This window comes from Myotis myotis, unplaced genomic scaffold, assembly GCF_014108235.1.
Source record: "Myotis myotis isolate mMyoMyo1 unplaced genomic scaffold, mMyoMyo1.p scaffold_m19_p_18, whole genome shotgun sequence".
Taxonomy (NCBI): Eukaryota; Metazoa; Chordata; class Mammalia; order Chiroptera; family Vespertilionidae; genus Myotis; species Myotis myotis.
The window spans coordinates 6,712,535-6,730,239 of NW_023416322.1; the positions used below are offsets into that span (position 1 = coordinate 6,712,535).

General features: G+C 42.0%; 1 protein-coding gene across 2 annotated transcripts in view; it reads right to left on the reverse strand.

The window, feature by feature from the left end:
- Positions 1-890: 890 nt before the first annotated feature.
- The window catches only part of COPA (COPI coat complex subunit alpha), a 40,748-nt gene continuing 23,933 nt past the window's right edge, over positions 891-17,705 (reverse strand). The window contains exons 13-33 of one of the 2 annotated variants that reach the window (XM_036342348.1): positions 16,570-16,645; positions 14,630-14,712; positions 13,823-13,962; positions 13,194-13,279; positions 12,945-13,083; positions 9,977-10,139; positions 9,728-9,874; positions 8,773-8,962; positions 8,557-8,652; positions 7,324-7,412; positions 6,580-6,703; positions 5,407-5,496; positions 5,124-5,233; positions 4,649-4,723; positions 4,432-4,500; positions 3,753-3,889; positions 3,325-3,511; positions 3,126-3,236; positions 2,657-2,818; positions 1,817-2,011; positions 891-1,548 (exon numbers count right to left, since the gene is read on the reverse strand). In XM_036342348.1, the coding sequence (XP_036198241.1) occupies positions 1,489-1,548; positions 1,817-2,011; positions 2,657-2,818; positions 3,126-3,236; positions 3,325-3,511; positions 3,753-3,889; positions 4,432-4,500; positions 4,649-4,723; positions 5,124-5,233; positions 5,407-5,496; positions 6,580-6,703; positions 7,324-7,412; positions 8,557-8,652; positions 8,773-8,962; positions 9,728-9,874; positions 9,977-10,139; positions 12,945-13,083; positions 13,194-13,279; positions 13,823-13,962; positions 14,630-14,712; positions 16,570-16,645 (2,529 nt within the window). In that variant the 3' untranslated portion in view covers positions 891-1,488. The remainder of the gene's footprint in view (positions 1,549-1,816; positions 2,012-2,656; positions 2,819-3,125; positions 3,237-3,324; positions 3,512-3,752; positions 3,890-4,431; positions 4,501-4,648; positions 4,724-5,123; positions 5,234-5,406; positions 5,497-6,579; positions 6,704-7,323; positions 7,413-8,556; positions 8,653-8,772; positions 8,963-9,727; positions 9,875-9,976; positions 10,140-12,944; positions 13,084-13,193; positions 13,280-13,822; positions 13,963-14,629; positions 14,713-16,569; positions 16,646-17,705) is intronic. The other variant, XM_036342349.1, reaches the window with a different exon arrangement.

Here is a 17,705-nt window from a genome sequence, read left to right on the forward strand (position 1 = left end):
TTTTATATCCCTGAGTTCAGAATAACTCATATGTTTATATGCAGTTAATTTTGTACTTTAATTTTTAAAGTTACAGAAGTCTTTTTGGCCAAAATTTATTACCAACTTGCATATATTTACAGAAAGCATGGTTGTAACTTGAGACAGTGTTACCAAAATAAGGCAGGCTTAGTTTGGGGATACTTTAAGAAAGCAACTCCTAAAACTAAAAAAATGTAAAGGACTATGCTCTTTTTTAAAAGACAATTTTTAAAAGATATGCTTTTATTGATTTTAGAGAGGTAGGGAGAGGAAGAGATAGAAATATTGATGAGAGAGAAACATTGATCGGTTGCCTCCTGCATGCCCCCCAGTGGGGATCGAGCCCCCATCCTGGGCATGTGCCCTGACCAGGAATTGAACCAGTGACATCCTGGTGAATGAAATGACACTCAATCCACTGAGCCACACCAGCTGGGCAAAAATATATATATTTTAATCAAAGACACAGCATGTTATTCTACTCAGTCTTAGCACATAGCAAGCAAAATACTATATCAGCACTGTAATTATCCTAATTTAATGTATTTATCTCTAATTAATCTTACATATGTATATTACATGTAAAACATCTAGAACAGTGACAGACATGATAGGTGCTCAATAAATACTGGCTGTAATTAACAACAGATGAAAGGTTGCAGTCAATAATGGAACAGGGGAGCTATTTGCTTTCCACCATTCTCACAGCAGTTTAGTATATCCTATGAAAAATGTGTGCTTAGTTTTAAACAATGGGTATTTACTATTTTTGTAATTAACCTAGTTCCCCCCTAGTTCTTTGGTGGGCAGCTGCATGGAGTAAGTGGGAACATGAAAGTGTCCAGAAAACAAACGGCAAGCCACAAAACTCTCGCAGTAATTTACTTTATTTAGTGTGAGAAACAACAAATAAGAACAATGATTATAAAAAATCAATAAAAAGTGACATGCATTTTTGGAAAACCAGACAGTTTCTTTTCAGACTTTAAATTTCTGGGGACAGGGTACCTGCCTGGAAGTTTAAAATGCAGGATGGTTTAGTTTGCTGTGACGGAGTAAAAGATGCTATCTTATTTATTACATCTCACTCCTTTCTGACAAGAAGGATACAAAGGTAGTAGGGAAGAAAAGGATTAACATTGAAGGAATTTACTAAACAAATGTTCACCTTTGCATTTTCATTTGTTTCTTGAAAGAGCTAAGCTGGGAAAGCAAGTCCAATTGTGACCACAACTGTAAGATTGAGAGAATGAAAGGTCCTCAGAGGCAAAAAATAAAAAAAGTCAAGCTGAGACATTTATTAGCCCTAGAACAAGAGAAAAGAATACTTGATTTTAGGGCAGGGAAAGGTAAATGTCAATTTGAAAGGTAGCTAAGGAACATGTTAGAACATAAAGACTAATTCTTGGGGTTGGGGTGGAGGCTGAGGGGAATATGGTGACTGACCCTATACACACAAAGGGGGCCTTAGCGAAACTGCAGAGGACTGATCCTTAAACCAATCACATCTTTGCCAACCTCTGTCACCTGTGGAAGAGGAAACAGGAAAAAGTTAGGAGTTTGAGAGGTTGAGACGCCTAGAAAGCTTACTCCCTCCACTCTTCCATGAGCACAGTCAAGTGCTTCGTTATTGTTAGTGTAGTGACTGACAAAGAGCAGTGGGAGAAGCTCTAGCTGTGTCCAGTATACTGCCTCAAGGCGGTAGGGGCAAATGCAAGAGAAAAAGGACCAATGTGCTTCTTCTCTTTCCCTTCCCCTCAATATCCTGGATGCATTTCTTGAGGACAGTACTTACTGTAGTGACTCTGCAGATTTGACCCTTGAATTCAGGGGAATAGCAGGCCCCACTGAGCGGACATTTTTCCACTGGTTTCCCACGGTAGATGGGCCGATAAGATGCAGCACAGATGTCGAAAGGGTTGTGCATGTCGTAATTAAGTTGGTAGGCATCTGTGGGGTTCTTCTCACAGGCTGCCAGGATTTTCCGGGTCTAAGAGAGGGAAGGCATATTTTATTTGAGAGTACTCAAAGCTTCACACAACTCAAATGATCTCATCTTTATGGTTTAGTAGTTTCTTTGGGGCAGGATGAAATTGCACTGAATTCAGAATACAACCTCTGTGCAGGACATGTATGAAGGGGTAATAATGACCATTCCTGTAGTATCAGGCTTTTCCTTCTCAACATCAAAGAAGTTGCCTGGATCTAGACCCATATTCCTCTACCAAGTCTGAGAATTATCAGGGTCGGGCCTGAGTTAGAACTGGCTTCTACTGCCCAAGAATGCTTTTGGAGAACACAATGGGACATATATGTGGAGGTTAGTGGTGGTGGTACTGGGAGATCTTGAGCTTAAAGTCAGGCATACGGCTATTTTCAGGTGCAGTGGAGCTATTCTAGGTTGCCAGTCACTCTCACACTGGTGCCATGTCTGAATAAGTTATTAGTTCAGTTTCCAGGAACAAAAGGAGATGCCCATGCCAGTAAGTAAAAAGAGTCAAATTCTGTGGCTGTTTTTGTTGAATATCATTCCGTTTATTCTGTTTATTTCAGCAGCAAGGGCCTTGGTCTACTACTCCCTCCATGTAAGAGCAGACCTGGTTCTTTTATGCTCACGGACAGAGTTCCTATCTACCTGTTGAGCCACCTCTGGCTTGGGCCCAAGTTCCAACAGGCGCCGAGCAAACGTGGCAGCTGTTTTAAAGTTCTTGAGCTTGAAGAAGAGGTTGAGGGCTGTCCGCAGCACCAGGATCATGTGCACAGGCTGCAGGTTTGAGTGGGTGAAATAGGCTGCCATCTGGTGGACAAAAAGAGGAACACATGAGAGGCTGATGCTACTGTTGAGATAGGTCCTGCATAGCTGGTACACATGCATTTAAAAAAACCACACAAATAAAAACAGGACTGGTAAAAAGCAGGGAAGTCTTCTGCTTCCTAGGTATGGAAGACTGATGAGATGAGGCAGAAGGGTGGAGAAATGCATTCTCTTCTCACAGAAATGGGACCAAATTTCTCTTACTCCCCAGATTGAGATCTGGGTTCAGACGTAATGGAGGGAAAAGGGAAGGAAACCTCTTTACTGCTCAGAGGGCCACAGATCCTACCTCACAGGTGCGTTTCTGCTGTTCCAGACTCTCCTTGGGCAGCTTCTTCCTTTCTATCTCCATGGACAAACCCACAATGTACTCACGGCAAATGGTGATGAGCTGTTGGGCCTGAAGCAAGGGGCAAAGGAAGATCATGGTACAGAGGCAGGAATGTGGGGGTGCCCATGACTAGGACAAGTAGGAGACCCCTCCTAACCTCTGCAATCTCCTGTTTATTGTCCACAACAAGGAGCGGCACACTGAGTAAAATGGAACGGAATTTTTCCACTGCCTCCTCAAACTTGCCCACTGTGGTGAGCTGGTAGCACAGTTGCAACCGTTGGATGAGGTCATTAAGTTTCAGGCCCACAGCTGGTACACCATTCTTCAGCCCTGCATCCTTCCTACAAACGGAAAAGCAGGAAGAAGATAGACAATAATTAGGAGGCCACTGGGACTCAACTACTTTTTCTGGCAACATAATCACTGTGAAAGCAGTAACCAAACCTCACAGAGTGCCAAGCCAAAAATCTTTCCCTATCAGGAAACCCCAACTTTGGAGAAATTGTGACTGTCCCTGAGGCTACCACCTGAAATATCTAAACCATGTTGGAACAGATAAAAGTCAGGAACAAGAGGCCTTACCAATTACGATTAGGGTAGCCATACATGGAGGGCAGGCAGGGCAGAGCCTGATAGGTGGTTCGGCCTCGGGCGTAGGTCTGCATGAAGAGTTGCTTGTAGGGGCCAAACTGAGTTACCCCTACCTGGTCGTGAAGGAGCTGAAATACAGGAAGCAAGAAACATAAGGATGTTTCTCCTACCTACCACTTAAAAACCAATTACCAATTAACTTCTCTGTACTCGTTTCCCCACCAGTAAATTACACTTACTTATAGGACCTACCTCATTTAACAATACCTATTAAAGCATTTAGGATAGAGCCTGGCACACAGTGAATAAGTGTTAGGTGTTACAGTTGTGGTGGCTGTTATCATTGCTATTGAACACATGCTTAGTGTTCAAAACATGTACCTGCTCATGAAGGGATGCTTACTTCACTGACGTGAGCCAGAAAGCAGGCTATAAAATGAGTGGAAGATGGCTGGAAGGACTCACCTAGGAGATTACTAAGCCAAATGGAAAGCAGGTAAGAGGAAGGCCTTATGAGACAAGTTTCCTCAGTTAAGACCAAGGGTTTCCATGGTAAATACATGCCTGTGCCCTTGTGGGTGGGATAATTTCCATTTGGGTTGGTCAACCATCTCCCTGGGACTCTGGTTGAGACACACTCAACAAAAGCCAAAGTTACTTTAAGACTTACCCGCATGGCAGTTTCAAAAGATCCTGCCAGGATGTGATCAACTGGAAGCTGAGAGTTATTGCACCAGGTCTAACAAAAAAACAGAAAACCCAAGCCCAGTGAAAGCTTGTTCTTACTCTTCCCAAACTATCCTATTCTACATCAATACCCCTGGCACATCAATCAATGATTGTCTGCTCAGAAACACTCATCCCCACAGGGCTGCCTCCCTGCTTACCTGAGTTGGGCTGGTTCCCTTGGTGGGGGGCACAAAGAACCCATCCTCAGCCCCACCAGCTGCAGGGGGTATATCCTATGGGAAAAACAGTGAGTGAGTCTCTTTTTTCAAGCATTCTGTCCTGACAAATCTGAACAGAGCATGATACCTGGTTCCCAGTCTCTACTGGAGAGGAGGGGTTGTGGCTGTGGGAAAAGACACTCAAAATGGGAGCAGCTTTACAAGTAACAAAATGATACACCAAAGCGTGCTGACACAAAGCCTGCTGCCTTCCCATAAGCTGCTGCGGGCACAACCCTGGTTACCTCATTCTTTCTTCTTTCAAATGGGAGACAAAGCATCAGATTAGGAGGGTCTAGACCCCCTTCCTTTTGGGGACCTCAGGACGGGGTGGTGATGGTGGGGTGGGCAATAAGGCCATTGGCTTCCACAGGGAGAAGAGTGAGAACTTTGCAAGGGTAAGAATTCCACATACCAGCTCAGGCGGGAGCTCCAGATCTTCTTCTACCTCCCAGCCACCTCCTTCTTCCTGTCCCTTCCCAAGAGCGTCATCCCCCAAACTGTCTGAAGCCTCCACAAACCCATCTGTAAGAAAAGGCCAAGCTCAGAATAGATCCCGGTAGTGACAAAATCTTAGCCAAAGAAAAGCAAAATGTTGAGATCCTTATTAGTCCCATGGTTTGGGACCCTGCAGAACTGCCCACAGCCCACTCCAGGGGGCGCATCTGCTCAGACCAGTCCTAGAATAGTATTCTTACCTTCATCCAGCTGCAGCTCTGCATCCTCTCCCCAGCCCTCGGTACCAACAGTGTCAATGTCAATGTCAGCAGCCAGTGCTCCTCCCTTCCCTGCAGAGGAAAGGACAAACAGAAGCTGGTTATAGTCAGGCAAGTGTGAGATGTGGCCTCCTCTGCAGGCAGCTGAATCCTTACAAAAGCAGGTGATAAGGTTCTGTCTCCTTATTGTTTTTGTTCATTATTTATAATATGTAAATTATGCTTTCAGTAGGTTTCACAGGGAGAGGGAACAGAAAAGAGGGGAAAAACTGGCCTTCCAGCTGCCAAAAACTGCCTCTTAATCATTTAACTTACCAACCTTTGGCTACAAACTTTAGAATTTCTTACTGAGATCTTTGCTAAGTTATCACTATAGTGTGCACAGGGCATGAGGACATAGGGTTGGTTAGAGGAGCAGAGCTGGGAGCAAAATGCCTAAGGGTCTACTTAAGCTGTAAGTCAGGAGAAATGACTTAGTAGACATATCCAAGAAGAAAGGAGGAGAGTTAAGGGTGGGTGTGGTGGCACACATCTGCATATACCCACATGACAGAATTTGAGGTAGCTGAATTTATACTTTTTTTTTTTTTTAAATATATTTTATTGATCCTTTACAGAGAGGAAGGGAGAGAGACAGAGAGTCAGAAACATCGATGGGAGAGAAACATCGACCAGCCGCCTCCTGCACATCTCCCACTGGGGATGTGCCCGCAGCCCAGGCACATGCCCCTGACCGGAATCGAACCCGGGACCCCTCAGTCCGCAGGCCAACGCTCCATCCATTGAGCCAAACCGGTTTCGGCATGAATTTATACTTTTAACATTGTACGTCATGAGTGATAAAATACTCAATGGAGAGTATTACTATATATATGGTAAAACCTAAGGAAATACACCAAAATGCTAGTAGTGGTTGTTAGAAGCATGAACTAAGACATCTCTCTTTTTCCCCACCTATTTTCCAAATGTTAAGGATCTCATAACGTTTTTTAGATTTTAAAACACTGTATACCGTAACTCTGGCATCTCAGTGCTCCATGAGGTTTCATACAGAAAAAAAAAGGAAAGATGAAAAGGAGAGGAGAGCCGATGGTACTCCCCAGGACAGTTCTCCACAAAACAAACAACAACAATATGGGAGCAGTGAGCACTTACCCTTGCTGGCAATGGAGCCTTCAAAGAACCCTTTGGACACAGTCAATAAGGGCCAATTGGTATCCAATGGCATGATAGGTGCAGGTGGCTGGAGCAACTTGGCATTAGGGTCAATATCTGGAATCTGAAAGGTAGAAGAAGATTAAAAGCAAACAACTCTCAGGAATCATGCAGGGGATAGTTACAGACCCTCAGTTAGGACAGGGACATTTGTAGGTTTAAAATGCCCCAAGATTGCCAGGCTGGTGTGGCTTTGTGTCGACCCATGAACCAAGAGATCACGGGTTCGATTCTTGGCCAGGGCACATGCCTGGCTTATAGGCTCAATCCCCAGTAGGGGGAGTACAGGAGGCAGCCAATGTTTCTATCTCTTTATCCCTCTTCCTCTAAAAAAAAAAAAGAAAAAAAAATCAATAAAAACATATTTTAAATGACCCAACCCCTGCCTATGTTTCTCAGTGGTTAGAGCGTAGGTGTACACATTGGAGGGTCGCGGGTTTGATTTCCGGTCAAGGACATATACCTGGGTTTCAGACTTGATCCCGGACCCTGGTTGGGGTGCGTGTGGGAGGCAACTAATCGATGTGTCTCTCACATCAGTGTTTCTCTCTTTCTTTCCCCTCCCTTCTACTCTCTCTAAAAATCAATGGAAAAAATATCCTCATTCCTTGGGTGAGGCTTAAAAAAGAACACAAACGTCCCAAGATTTCAGAGTTAATCAGAGACACTCATGTAAAGACTCACTGTCTCCTTCTCTGGGTCAAATGTCTCCTTCAGGCTCTCAGCTTCTTCATCTAAGCCATGGGTAGCAGCTGTGAGATAAGCCAGTGACTCTGTAGAGAAAACGGACTGTGGTTCAGGTATATCCAAGTGAATGCTGCTGTGGGTAGGCAGACTCAAAGATGCCTCCCCAGTGATCCCTGCCTCCAGGTATTCAAGTCCTTGCATTATCCCATCCCCTTAAGTGTGGCTGGACTTGCTGACTTGCTTCTAATGAACAGAACATCATGGCAGAAGTAATGAGACATCAATCCTGAGATTAGGAAACAAATACTGTAACTTCCATCTTGGGTGCCCTCTCTTGTTCACGTGCTCTGAGGGAAGCTAGCTGTCGTGAGTTACACTATGGAGAAGCAGAAAAATGCCATCTCCCAGCCAATAGCCAGCAGGGACCTGAGGACTGCCTATGCCACGTCGTGAGCGCCGGAGCGGATGCTCCCCCACATGAGCCTTGAGATGTCTGCAACCTTGGCCAACACCTGGATTGCAGCCTCATGAGAGACACTAAGCCATGTTGAATATGAAAACAGTCAATGTTTGTCATTCTAAACTACTAAGTTTGGGTGCAATTTGTTACATAGCAACAGATAACTAATACAGTGCTTATCTTTAAGATCTATCATTAATGTTGATGAGAACCTGGGAATCACTGCTGACTCCTCTGTTAAACATCCCACATCTAGTCCTTCAATAAACCACGTTGATTCTACCTTTATCATTGGTCACCCCTTCACTGCTAGCACATTGGTCCAAACCACATCTTGTACATTTCTTGTTCCCTGACGTATCTCACATGCTAGTATAATGCTTGGTATACAGTGACATTTAAAAAATATCCCTTGAATATATAAACAAAGAATAAATGAGCAAAACCTCCAGAATTGAATTAAAAGAATAAAATTCGAATGGCATCTAATGAACTGCATTAACTAGGGTGCCTGCTCTAGGACCTTTTACAACTTCTAACTCCTCCATGACTATTAAATATGGTCCTAAGAGTGCTTGGACAGACTCAATATCCTGGCTGTGCCTCCATTTGGCTTAGAAGAAAGTCTCTGAGCGTGGTAGGAGCATATTGTCTCTTCTGAAAAACTGCCAATGAAGGCAAATCCCTCTCTACTACACCAGATAACTCACCATGAAGAGAAAATACTTCCTAAGGCCCGAAGGAACAGGGGAGTCTGGGTGGATACTCACTCTGCCCACAGTTCTTTAGGATCCGCACCCGTTCTGACACATCACCCAGGTACAGGGCATTCTGATAATGGCCACTCATGTCCTTTCGGATCTCAGCTGTACCAAGTCAGTAACAGACACCAAGTTAGGTCTTCTCTCTTAAATTCTCTCTCTCCTCTCTAGCTTCCTCTTTCCCCCAAGGACCCCTCTTCCCATCCTTAGTTTCTGGGGCCTCACCAATCTTCATCATCTTGCGAAGTTTCTCTAAGTTGCCAGTGATAAGATAGAGGAAGGAAAGTTTGTCAAAGTTTTTGGTGCGCTGATAACACATTTCCACAATCTGGTGGTTCCCCTGTAGCAAGGCCACTTCTCCCAGCTTTTCCCAGCAGTTCTTGTCATCCAGTGCTTTGGCTGCTTCCAGAGCAATCTAAAGAATCCCCAGGGTCAGAGTTAACAGGATGGGCGCTGTGGCTCCAAGCCAGGACTACAGTCAGGGTTTGCCTCTAAATACACCTCCCAAGGAACTTTCAGTCACACCTAACTTTCAGCCTAATTGTACTGAAAATCCTACCAACAAATATAACCCCTATGGAGCCATGGATAGAAGAATTACATCACATTGTCATCAGAAATTTAGTTTTTACAAAATTACTTCTTAGCAGTTGTTGATTCCATAGAGCCAAATCTTTCTTAGCTATGTTATTAGTATTTCCGACCTGCCAAGTCTAAAGGTCCACAGGGGCTTCAGGAAAGACAGAAGAAATAATAAAAGAAGGAAGTTCTAAACTGAAAAGTCTACATTCCTAAGCCCTCTCCCATTTAAAAATAATGCCTACAGACTCTAGGGTCCAACATTTAATGAGTACTCTTTCATCTAAGCAGCCAATCAGCAAGTCAAATGTCAAGAAAGTAGATTTTTCTAATCCCATGCTATCTTGCCCCTATTCTAAATTTACTGAATTCAAACTAACTGAGCATAAACAGAAGTGCTGTGGCAGAAGCAGACAGGAAAAAGTAGAAACGGACAAACAGCAACAGAAAGATGGTTATAGCTAACAACTAAAAAAACAAAAACAAATCCAAATTCTATTATACTTGCTAAAGAAGCAAGCCCAGAATAATGCCTTCCTAATGCCACTCTAACCCTTACCTTCTCACATTGTTATGGAGCTTATAACCACATTGTTCTCACCTCAATGTTTCCACACTCCAGTGCCAGACTAAAGCGAGTTTTCTCGTCCTTGACAAAATGCAGTGCCACTTCAGGATAGCCCTTCTTCTGGAGATAAGCAATAATAGACTGGCCTACTAGTTTGGCATTTCTTACCATGTGCAGTACCTAGACATTTGGGGCGGGGTAGGATAGGAAATAGAGATTACTTATAGGAAAAAAGGAATGCTTCCCATCTCAATACTCCTAGCATGTTTTCTTCTTTCATACCTCATCATATTTTCTGTTGATCAGGGCCAGCTTGAACTTGAACTCGGTAGGATCAATGGTGAGCACACGAGGACGACACTCCCTATCTAGGCAATATACATTGTTGCCCTTCACCCTTGTGACATAGATGGGTAAATCCAGAGTTCGAATGATCCCATAGTCCCTAAGAGGAGTCAGAGAGCACAACTTCCAGTGAGTGAGGGGGAAAATCCAGCCTATAAAGAAATGGAACAAGCCTAGACACAGCCTTTTATCTTCTCATTACCCTTTTGTCTAGTGCAATTTGCACAATGGTATAGATGGGAAGTGATTCAAAATAGAGCAGAATTAAATGCCATGCTTATTTATTTTATTCTTTATTATGAAGTGGGAAAGATAAAGCAAAGAGCATGATTTTTCTTCATAAACTATTTAGGAGTTAACAGACATGGCAATAGGAATCCGACCTAAAGTTAACTGAAGTTCTGATATATAATCACTAGGCCACTATGGATAATTAATTCCTTCCTTATAAGGTATAAGAGAAAGTAGAAGAGAGATAGATGTGAAGAGTTCTGACACACATACAAAAAAAGATAAAAAGCATAAAATATTTTAAACTGAATGAAAACACAAAATTAAAACTTACAAGTATAAACAACATAATATCTGATGGATAATTTATAATGTTAGATGCATATGCTGTATTAAAAGAAATACTAAATGTATAAATTAGGAGAAAAACTAAAAATTAATAAGCACCCATCTCAAAAAATGTTTTTAAAAGTTAAACCAAATAATGTACTTAGAAGAAAATAATAGCCCTAGCTGGTTTGGCTCAGTGGATAGAGCATCAGCCTGTGGACTGAAGGGTCCTGGGTTCGATTCCAGTCAAGAGCACATGCCCAGGTTACAGGCTAGATCCCCAGTAGGGGGCGTGCAGGAGGCAGCCGATCAATGATTCTCTCTCCCTCTCCCTTCCTCTCCGAAATCAATAAAAATATATATTTTTTAAAAAAGAAAGAAAATAATAAAGCCAAAAGTAGAAATCAAGAAATTGAAAAAAATACAATAGAGAAGTTTAATAAAGGCAAAAGGTGGATAAAACTGATAAAACCTCTTTGAGACTAATTAAGAAAAAAAGAGGTCTGACACACAAAGAAATGATAAAAAGCATAAAATATTTTAAACTGAATGAAAAGAAAAAGTTTACAAAATTAAAACTTACAGGTATAACTAACATAATATTTGATGGATAATTTATAGTGTTAAAGATACTGAGTCCCCTATACCTCAAGCCATACACAAAAATAAACTTCAGGTAGATGGACCTACCTACAAAAGGCAAAACTATAAAAACTCTACAAGAGAATAAAAAGAATACCTTTATGATCTTGGCGTCAATAAAGAGTTTTTAAATAGGATAAAAAGTTCAATACCCATAAAGGATAAGATTCACAGATTCAACTACATTAGGAACTTCTGCTCATTACTAGTAAAAGTTATCATAACGAGAGTCAAAAGACATGCCACAGAATGGGAGGAGATACTGATATCTGTAATACATAGTCCTGACAAAAGACTGATACTCAAATACAGTTGACCTTTGAACAACACGGGTTTGAATTACGCAGGTCTAGTTACACAGATATTTTCAATAAATACTGTAAATGTATTTTTTCCTCCTTGATTTTTTTAAATAAAATTTTTTCTCTAATTTACTTTATTAAAGACTACAGTATATAATACATATAACATACAAAATATGTGTTAATCAACTTATTTACATTATCAGTAAGGCTTCTTGTTAACAGTAGGCTATTACTGGTAGTAGTTAAGTTTTTGGAAAGTCAAAAGTTAAGCAAGGAATTTCAACTTCGTGGGGGGTGGTGCCCCTAGCCACAGCTTTCAAAGGTCAAGTGTATATAAAGAACGCCTACAAATGATCAAGGATAACTCATTAAAAAGAAGAAAGGACGTGAATGGAATTCAAAGAAGAGGAAATCCTGATGGATGGCCAAATGAAAAGTTGCTTAATCTTATTAGGAATCAGAGAATAGCAAAGTAAAATTACAGTGAGATATTGTTACACACCCACCAGATAAACAAAAATCCGTCTGACAAAGGAAGGTGTTGGCCAAGATGACAAGCAAGGAAACTTTTATAGTACAACCACTGTGGAAAGCAAATTCACATTACCTAGTAAATGTAAAGATATGCATACCCTATGACCCTGCAGAGTTTGCTCTGGGTAGATACCTAAGAGAAATATATGTTCATATGCACCAGAAACATGTAAAAGAATATTTAAAAGAACATTGTCCCATAATAGCCCAAAACTAGAAATCACTCAAATATTCCTCTAGAGTAGAACTGATAAAATGTGGTATATTTGTATAATAGAATATTATACAACAATGAAATAAATAATATTAAAGCTACATCATGGATGAATGAATCTTAAACAAAATATTGAACAAAGCAAAATATGAAATAATATATTCAGTATGATTTTATTTACATGATGTTCAAAACCAGGAAAAATTAAGTCATATTATTTTAAGACACAAACTGAGTGGTAAAATCACAAAGAAAAACAAAGAAGAAATTATCATAAAAGTCAGAATAATGTTATCTTTGGGTGGAGAATGAAGGGGGATGTCATCAATAATGACCAAAAGGCTTCTGGGGTGTCAGAACTGTTCTATTTCTTGACTTAGGCAGCAGTTGTACAGATGTTTACATAACTATTTGCTATTCTCTCTCTATAAAATCTGTATAATTTTCTATATATGTGTCGTATTTCACAATTCTAAAAGAGTTGAACAAAGAATGTTCGGATGCCCCTAGCACATGTATGTCTAATATGTTAGACAAAGCTTTTCCATGAAGAAAGTTCAGGGAGGAGTTCAGTTACATCTCTTGAGACAGGACAGTGATTTCAAGAAGCCACCTTCTCCCAAACTGTATCTTAGATAAAGTAACTTACCCAGTGGTGACAGCATATTTGATGTGGTTGCTTGTCGTATAGATAAATACCCCACTCTCGTCCCAGGCCCCACTCTTGACACGAATGTTCTCATGAATGTTACACAGAGCCTCCAGTTTGCGGTTACAGATCACAATGGCTGTAAGAGGCAAAGGGGATGAGTGCTCTGCTAGATAGGGTGAGTGGACTTGCAGGGATAGGGAGGGAAGGACTGGCTTCCACATCAGGGTGGATATAATGCAGACTTACCATGTTTGGCCAGTAGAGCTACATGGGACATGTCTGCTGACCAGATAACATATTTCACCTTGGAAATCTTCACAGATGCCAGAGTTCTGGGACCAAAAGAGAAGGGCAAACATGAGTACACCTGATTCCTTTGTCCCAGGTTAAGACCTACCTTCTTCCTATCTCCAAATTAATGTAAACTTCAATTTCTTAAAGAGTACCAAAGAGACATTCTCGGTATTGTAGCTTAGTGACTTAAACATTTTAGCTCACACTGTACACTTCCTCCTTCTTCAACTCCCTCATTAATGGGCCTTATTTCCATTATTAGGGATTTGTATATGTCTGTTTTTACCACTTGACTATAAGCCCCTTCAAGTACAGAAACTGCATTTTTCATCCCTAAGTCCCTAGCATTCTACATCCCAAGAGCATTCTTTGTTCAGGTTCTAAAAATAAATAAGCCCCTTATTATAATGTTATGCATATGTACAGGATGGAGAGTCACACAGGAGAAACACAGCTTGGAACCGTAGCCCAAGAAGCAATCAAGCCAAGAGGCAAACTCACTTGGGGGAAAAAGCTCCCACTAAAGACGTCTACTCTCCCCCACTACACGCCTGTCTGCTTAGGGGCACCCGGCACGTTACCGCTTCTGCTGCACGTCAAAGAGTGTGATGGACTCTGCGTCTCGAAGCAGGAGGTTGCCTGTGCCGGCGTAAAAGATCTCATCACAGTTGGGCACCTGAACTTTTTTGGTGATTTCATTCTTTAGATTCTTGATCAGAAGCTGAAATGACAGTTAGAGGGGGCTTAAGAGAAGAGTGGGTATATAAAATGACAACCGCTGACAATGTCCCTCGGCCATTGTTTCTTAGCTTCAATAAACGAGGCTTGGTGTGTTTTTTCCTGTCCAGGTTAATCAGCAGTCTTGGTAAACTCTCCAACCAAGATTCTCTCCAAGGGCCCTGATAGCTTTTTTTATTTTCTGTTTTGTGTTTTTTTTTCAATTGAAATATCCTGAGAAGTCCAATAAAGTCTTAATTCTTCAATCAACCAAAGAAAGAGAACAGTGCTTCTGGGCTTAAATTTGTTAAATATTTTCTTGAGAGAGCTTTGTTTATATTGTTTAGGGCCTATGATATTTTAAGTACCAATGGAGGCAGTAGGATAAGGTCAATTCCTCATCTAGACCACCTTTTTCAAATTTGATGTTGTCAAGGGTGACTTTAGCTTGGTTCTTAAGCCCAGGGCCACAGTAACCCAATCAAATCAATTTTAAGTCCATTTTCCCATAGGGGGATTGGGATAGGGCTAAGGATAGAGGTAGAGCTGATACACAAGGATTACAGCTGCTTAGGGGAGAGTAAGAGGGGAAAAATGCTCTTTATTCTTTAATACAAAAGCCACTGCTATCATACTCCCCAAATTAGGTTCCCCTTTTAGTCTTGACTCACTGAGTGCATCCGATCTAGGACAGCAAACCGATTTCGAGCAACCCAAACAGCTGTCAGGCCCGAGGATCGTTTCCCTTCAGGAGCTGAGAAGAACAAAACCAAAGGGCGGGAGCATGTGGTGAGCCACTGGCAGGTGACAGAGTCAGGTGCCATGGAGCTGCCAGTCTGGCTGCCATGTTGGCTTTGCCAGTTCAGCTGCTTCATAACTAATTCAGCCATAACCGGGGGCTGTTGTCAGTGACTTTCTCCCATCAGTCCCCTCCAAACTCCAACCTCTACCCCTGCCAAGCCTCTTTTCTCTAGGCCAAGTGACTGCATTTCAGCCAACACCATGTACTGGCAGAAGGACTGCCCATCTTGGGAGGCAGCACACTCCATCAAGCTAATGAGCAGGGCCGCGCCGGCCAAGCTGTTGGCACACTGCAAGCAGCCTGCCAGTGTCATAGGACCTCCTATCTCCACAAGCTGCAGTGGAGACAGAGCCTCCTCCCCAGGCTGCAGCTGCTCTGCTGCTTTTAACATGCAAATGCAGACCTCCTCCTAGAGCAGGGCGGGGCAGAGCACTCCAACACATCTATGCTGGGCAGTACTTAGCACCAAGTTGTTGCTCCGAAGACTTCCCATTACTCTGAAGAAAGTTACCAAATGTTCCCCAGTTCCCAAACATTTCACTGGCTGATTAGAATTCTGCAGGGCACTCCACTCTCTGGAAAACTTCAAGAAGGATACGCCAAGGAGTGTGCAGCAATATTCTCTGATCTATTAGCATCAGCAGAAAACTGGACAGAATGTGCTGGCCAGCCTTGCTTTGTACATCTCTGGCGCCTGGGGGGAGGGAGTCGGAGGGAGGCTCTTTACAAAAGTAATTCTTACAAAACTAATTCTTAGGACAGCCTACGCTCTCACTTTCTAGGAGCCAGGGAACCTCACTATCCAGGCTTTTGGTCTTCTTCCTCTCAGCTGCCTACCACTGGAAGGCACCTTTACTTCTTTACTAATTATCATCTCCCTCAAAAGATGGAGAAGAGAAAATAAAAGTGGCAAGATGAAACTAAGGTATCTTAAACTCAATTCACTGTAAACACATGGCGGGAGGAAGCAAGGGGTGAGTAGGGAGGGCCCAAATCACAAAACTCAGTCAAAAATGGCTTAACTGATTAATTTATAGAAGAGACTTTGCTTTATTAATACCAAAGACATATAGGCTTTTTCTTTTCTTGCCATAACCACAATAAGAACAGAGCTAGAAAAATATTTCTCAGAATTTGTTGATGGGGTCTAAACTATCATGAAAGTATGCTAGTACAAGCGGGGACCTGAGGAATAAACCTGACCTACAAAACAACTGGAGGAAGTGCACTGACAGGAGCATTAGAAAGGCTCAGATCTATTCTGACAATGTTTTGTCAGCAAGTTCTAATAGTAAGGACACCAACAAGACATGGTGGTGATGGAAGAGGGAGGCAGGGGTCTCAGCTGGATCCTGGAATCCCTGGTGGAATGTGGGGCTGTTAGCAGCCTCATCTTTTTGACAAGCAAAAGGAAGCAAAGCGGATCTGGATGGGGATGGGGGCATAAATCCCTAGTCCCAGGATGAGACATTGCAAGATTGGAACCACATTTTAAATAAATGAAATTTCCAGGGTGAAAGTCATATCAGCTGGCAATAAACTAGGATGACATGCTGTGCTGAAAGAGAATATGGAGAGTTTCTAATAACCAAATTATAAAATATATATATCTAGCTGGAGTAATAAAATGGAAGAGGAACATGAATATTTCACACCATGGTCGCCTGTGATGCAATTGTCAGTGCCACCTGCCACAGCCCTGAGTGATGTGGCCACAGCCTGAGGATGGAATGTGAAAAATTCAAAGAGGAGGGATGATGTGGGAGGGGAGAGCTGGAAGTAGAGTTGGGGAATAAAGAGAACACATACCATCAGGATTCTGAGAGTCAGCATCCTTGGGGATGGTGTATAGGTCATAGGTACTATTCTCTAAATTGCTGGCTCTCTGTAGAAGGAGAAAATTAAATTATTAGTAAGCGGCACCCAAGATATTAGTTTATTCTGACAGAGAAAACAGTATGAATACACAGACAACAACATGAAACTATACTTTTCTCATCCTTCACCCCAACGGCATTTGAATATCTCCATAGCTAAAACTTATAGGGCTTGTTGCCAAATAACTCAGCATTCCTGTCACTTCATTTTTCTTTTATCCTCCAAAGATGCAGATATTACTTGAATGAAAACAAGGACTGCTCTCTATTCCACAAATTAATAGACTAAGACCCCAATATTCCAGTGCCCCAACTAAGTATACTCATCAACTTAAAAGTGTATTTGAAGGGGAAAAAAAGACATAAAAGAAAAGACTTTAAAGAAAATTGCCAGGAGGAAGATATGGGACTGCTAGATATTGAAAAATAACTGGAGCCTGGCAGGCGTGGCTCAGGTGGTGGAGTGTTGACCTATGAACCACGAGGTCATGGTTTGATTCCCGGTCAGGGCACATGCCCGGGTTACGGGCTTGGGCTCGATCCCCAGTGGGGGACATGCAGGAGGCAGTCACGCAATGATTCTCTCTCATCACTGATGTTTCTATCTCTCTCTCTCCATCTCCCTTCCTCTCTGAAATCAATAAAAATATATTTTTTAAAAAAAGAAGGAAAAGGACTGGATTCGACACTAGAAGTCATATTGGGAAAGACAGGTCTCATTTTTTTAACTTGGCAACCAGGGCTCTAACCTTAGAATGTCATTTCCTTTTTGAATTGTATGGCAAGAAATGAGGATGATTCTACTTGATGACCCTGAAGACAACCGCACTGAGAGGAACTCCTCTCAAAGTCAGCTCTATTATTTTCACGCAAATGGAGGGGTCAAAATAAGCATCTCTCTTTCCTAAGGTGTAACCTTAAACATTCTCTCAAATTATTTTTAAGGGTTTGGGTCATTCATTTGGATGCTCCATACAGTTTGGAAGGCATTAGTTAGCCTTATGTAAGATAGACGTTCACAAACCCTTAACATGTTTATGACAACTGAAGCCTACTTGGTTTGAGCCT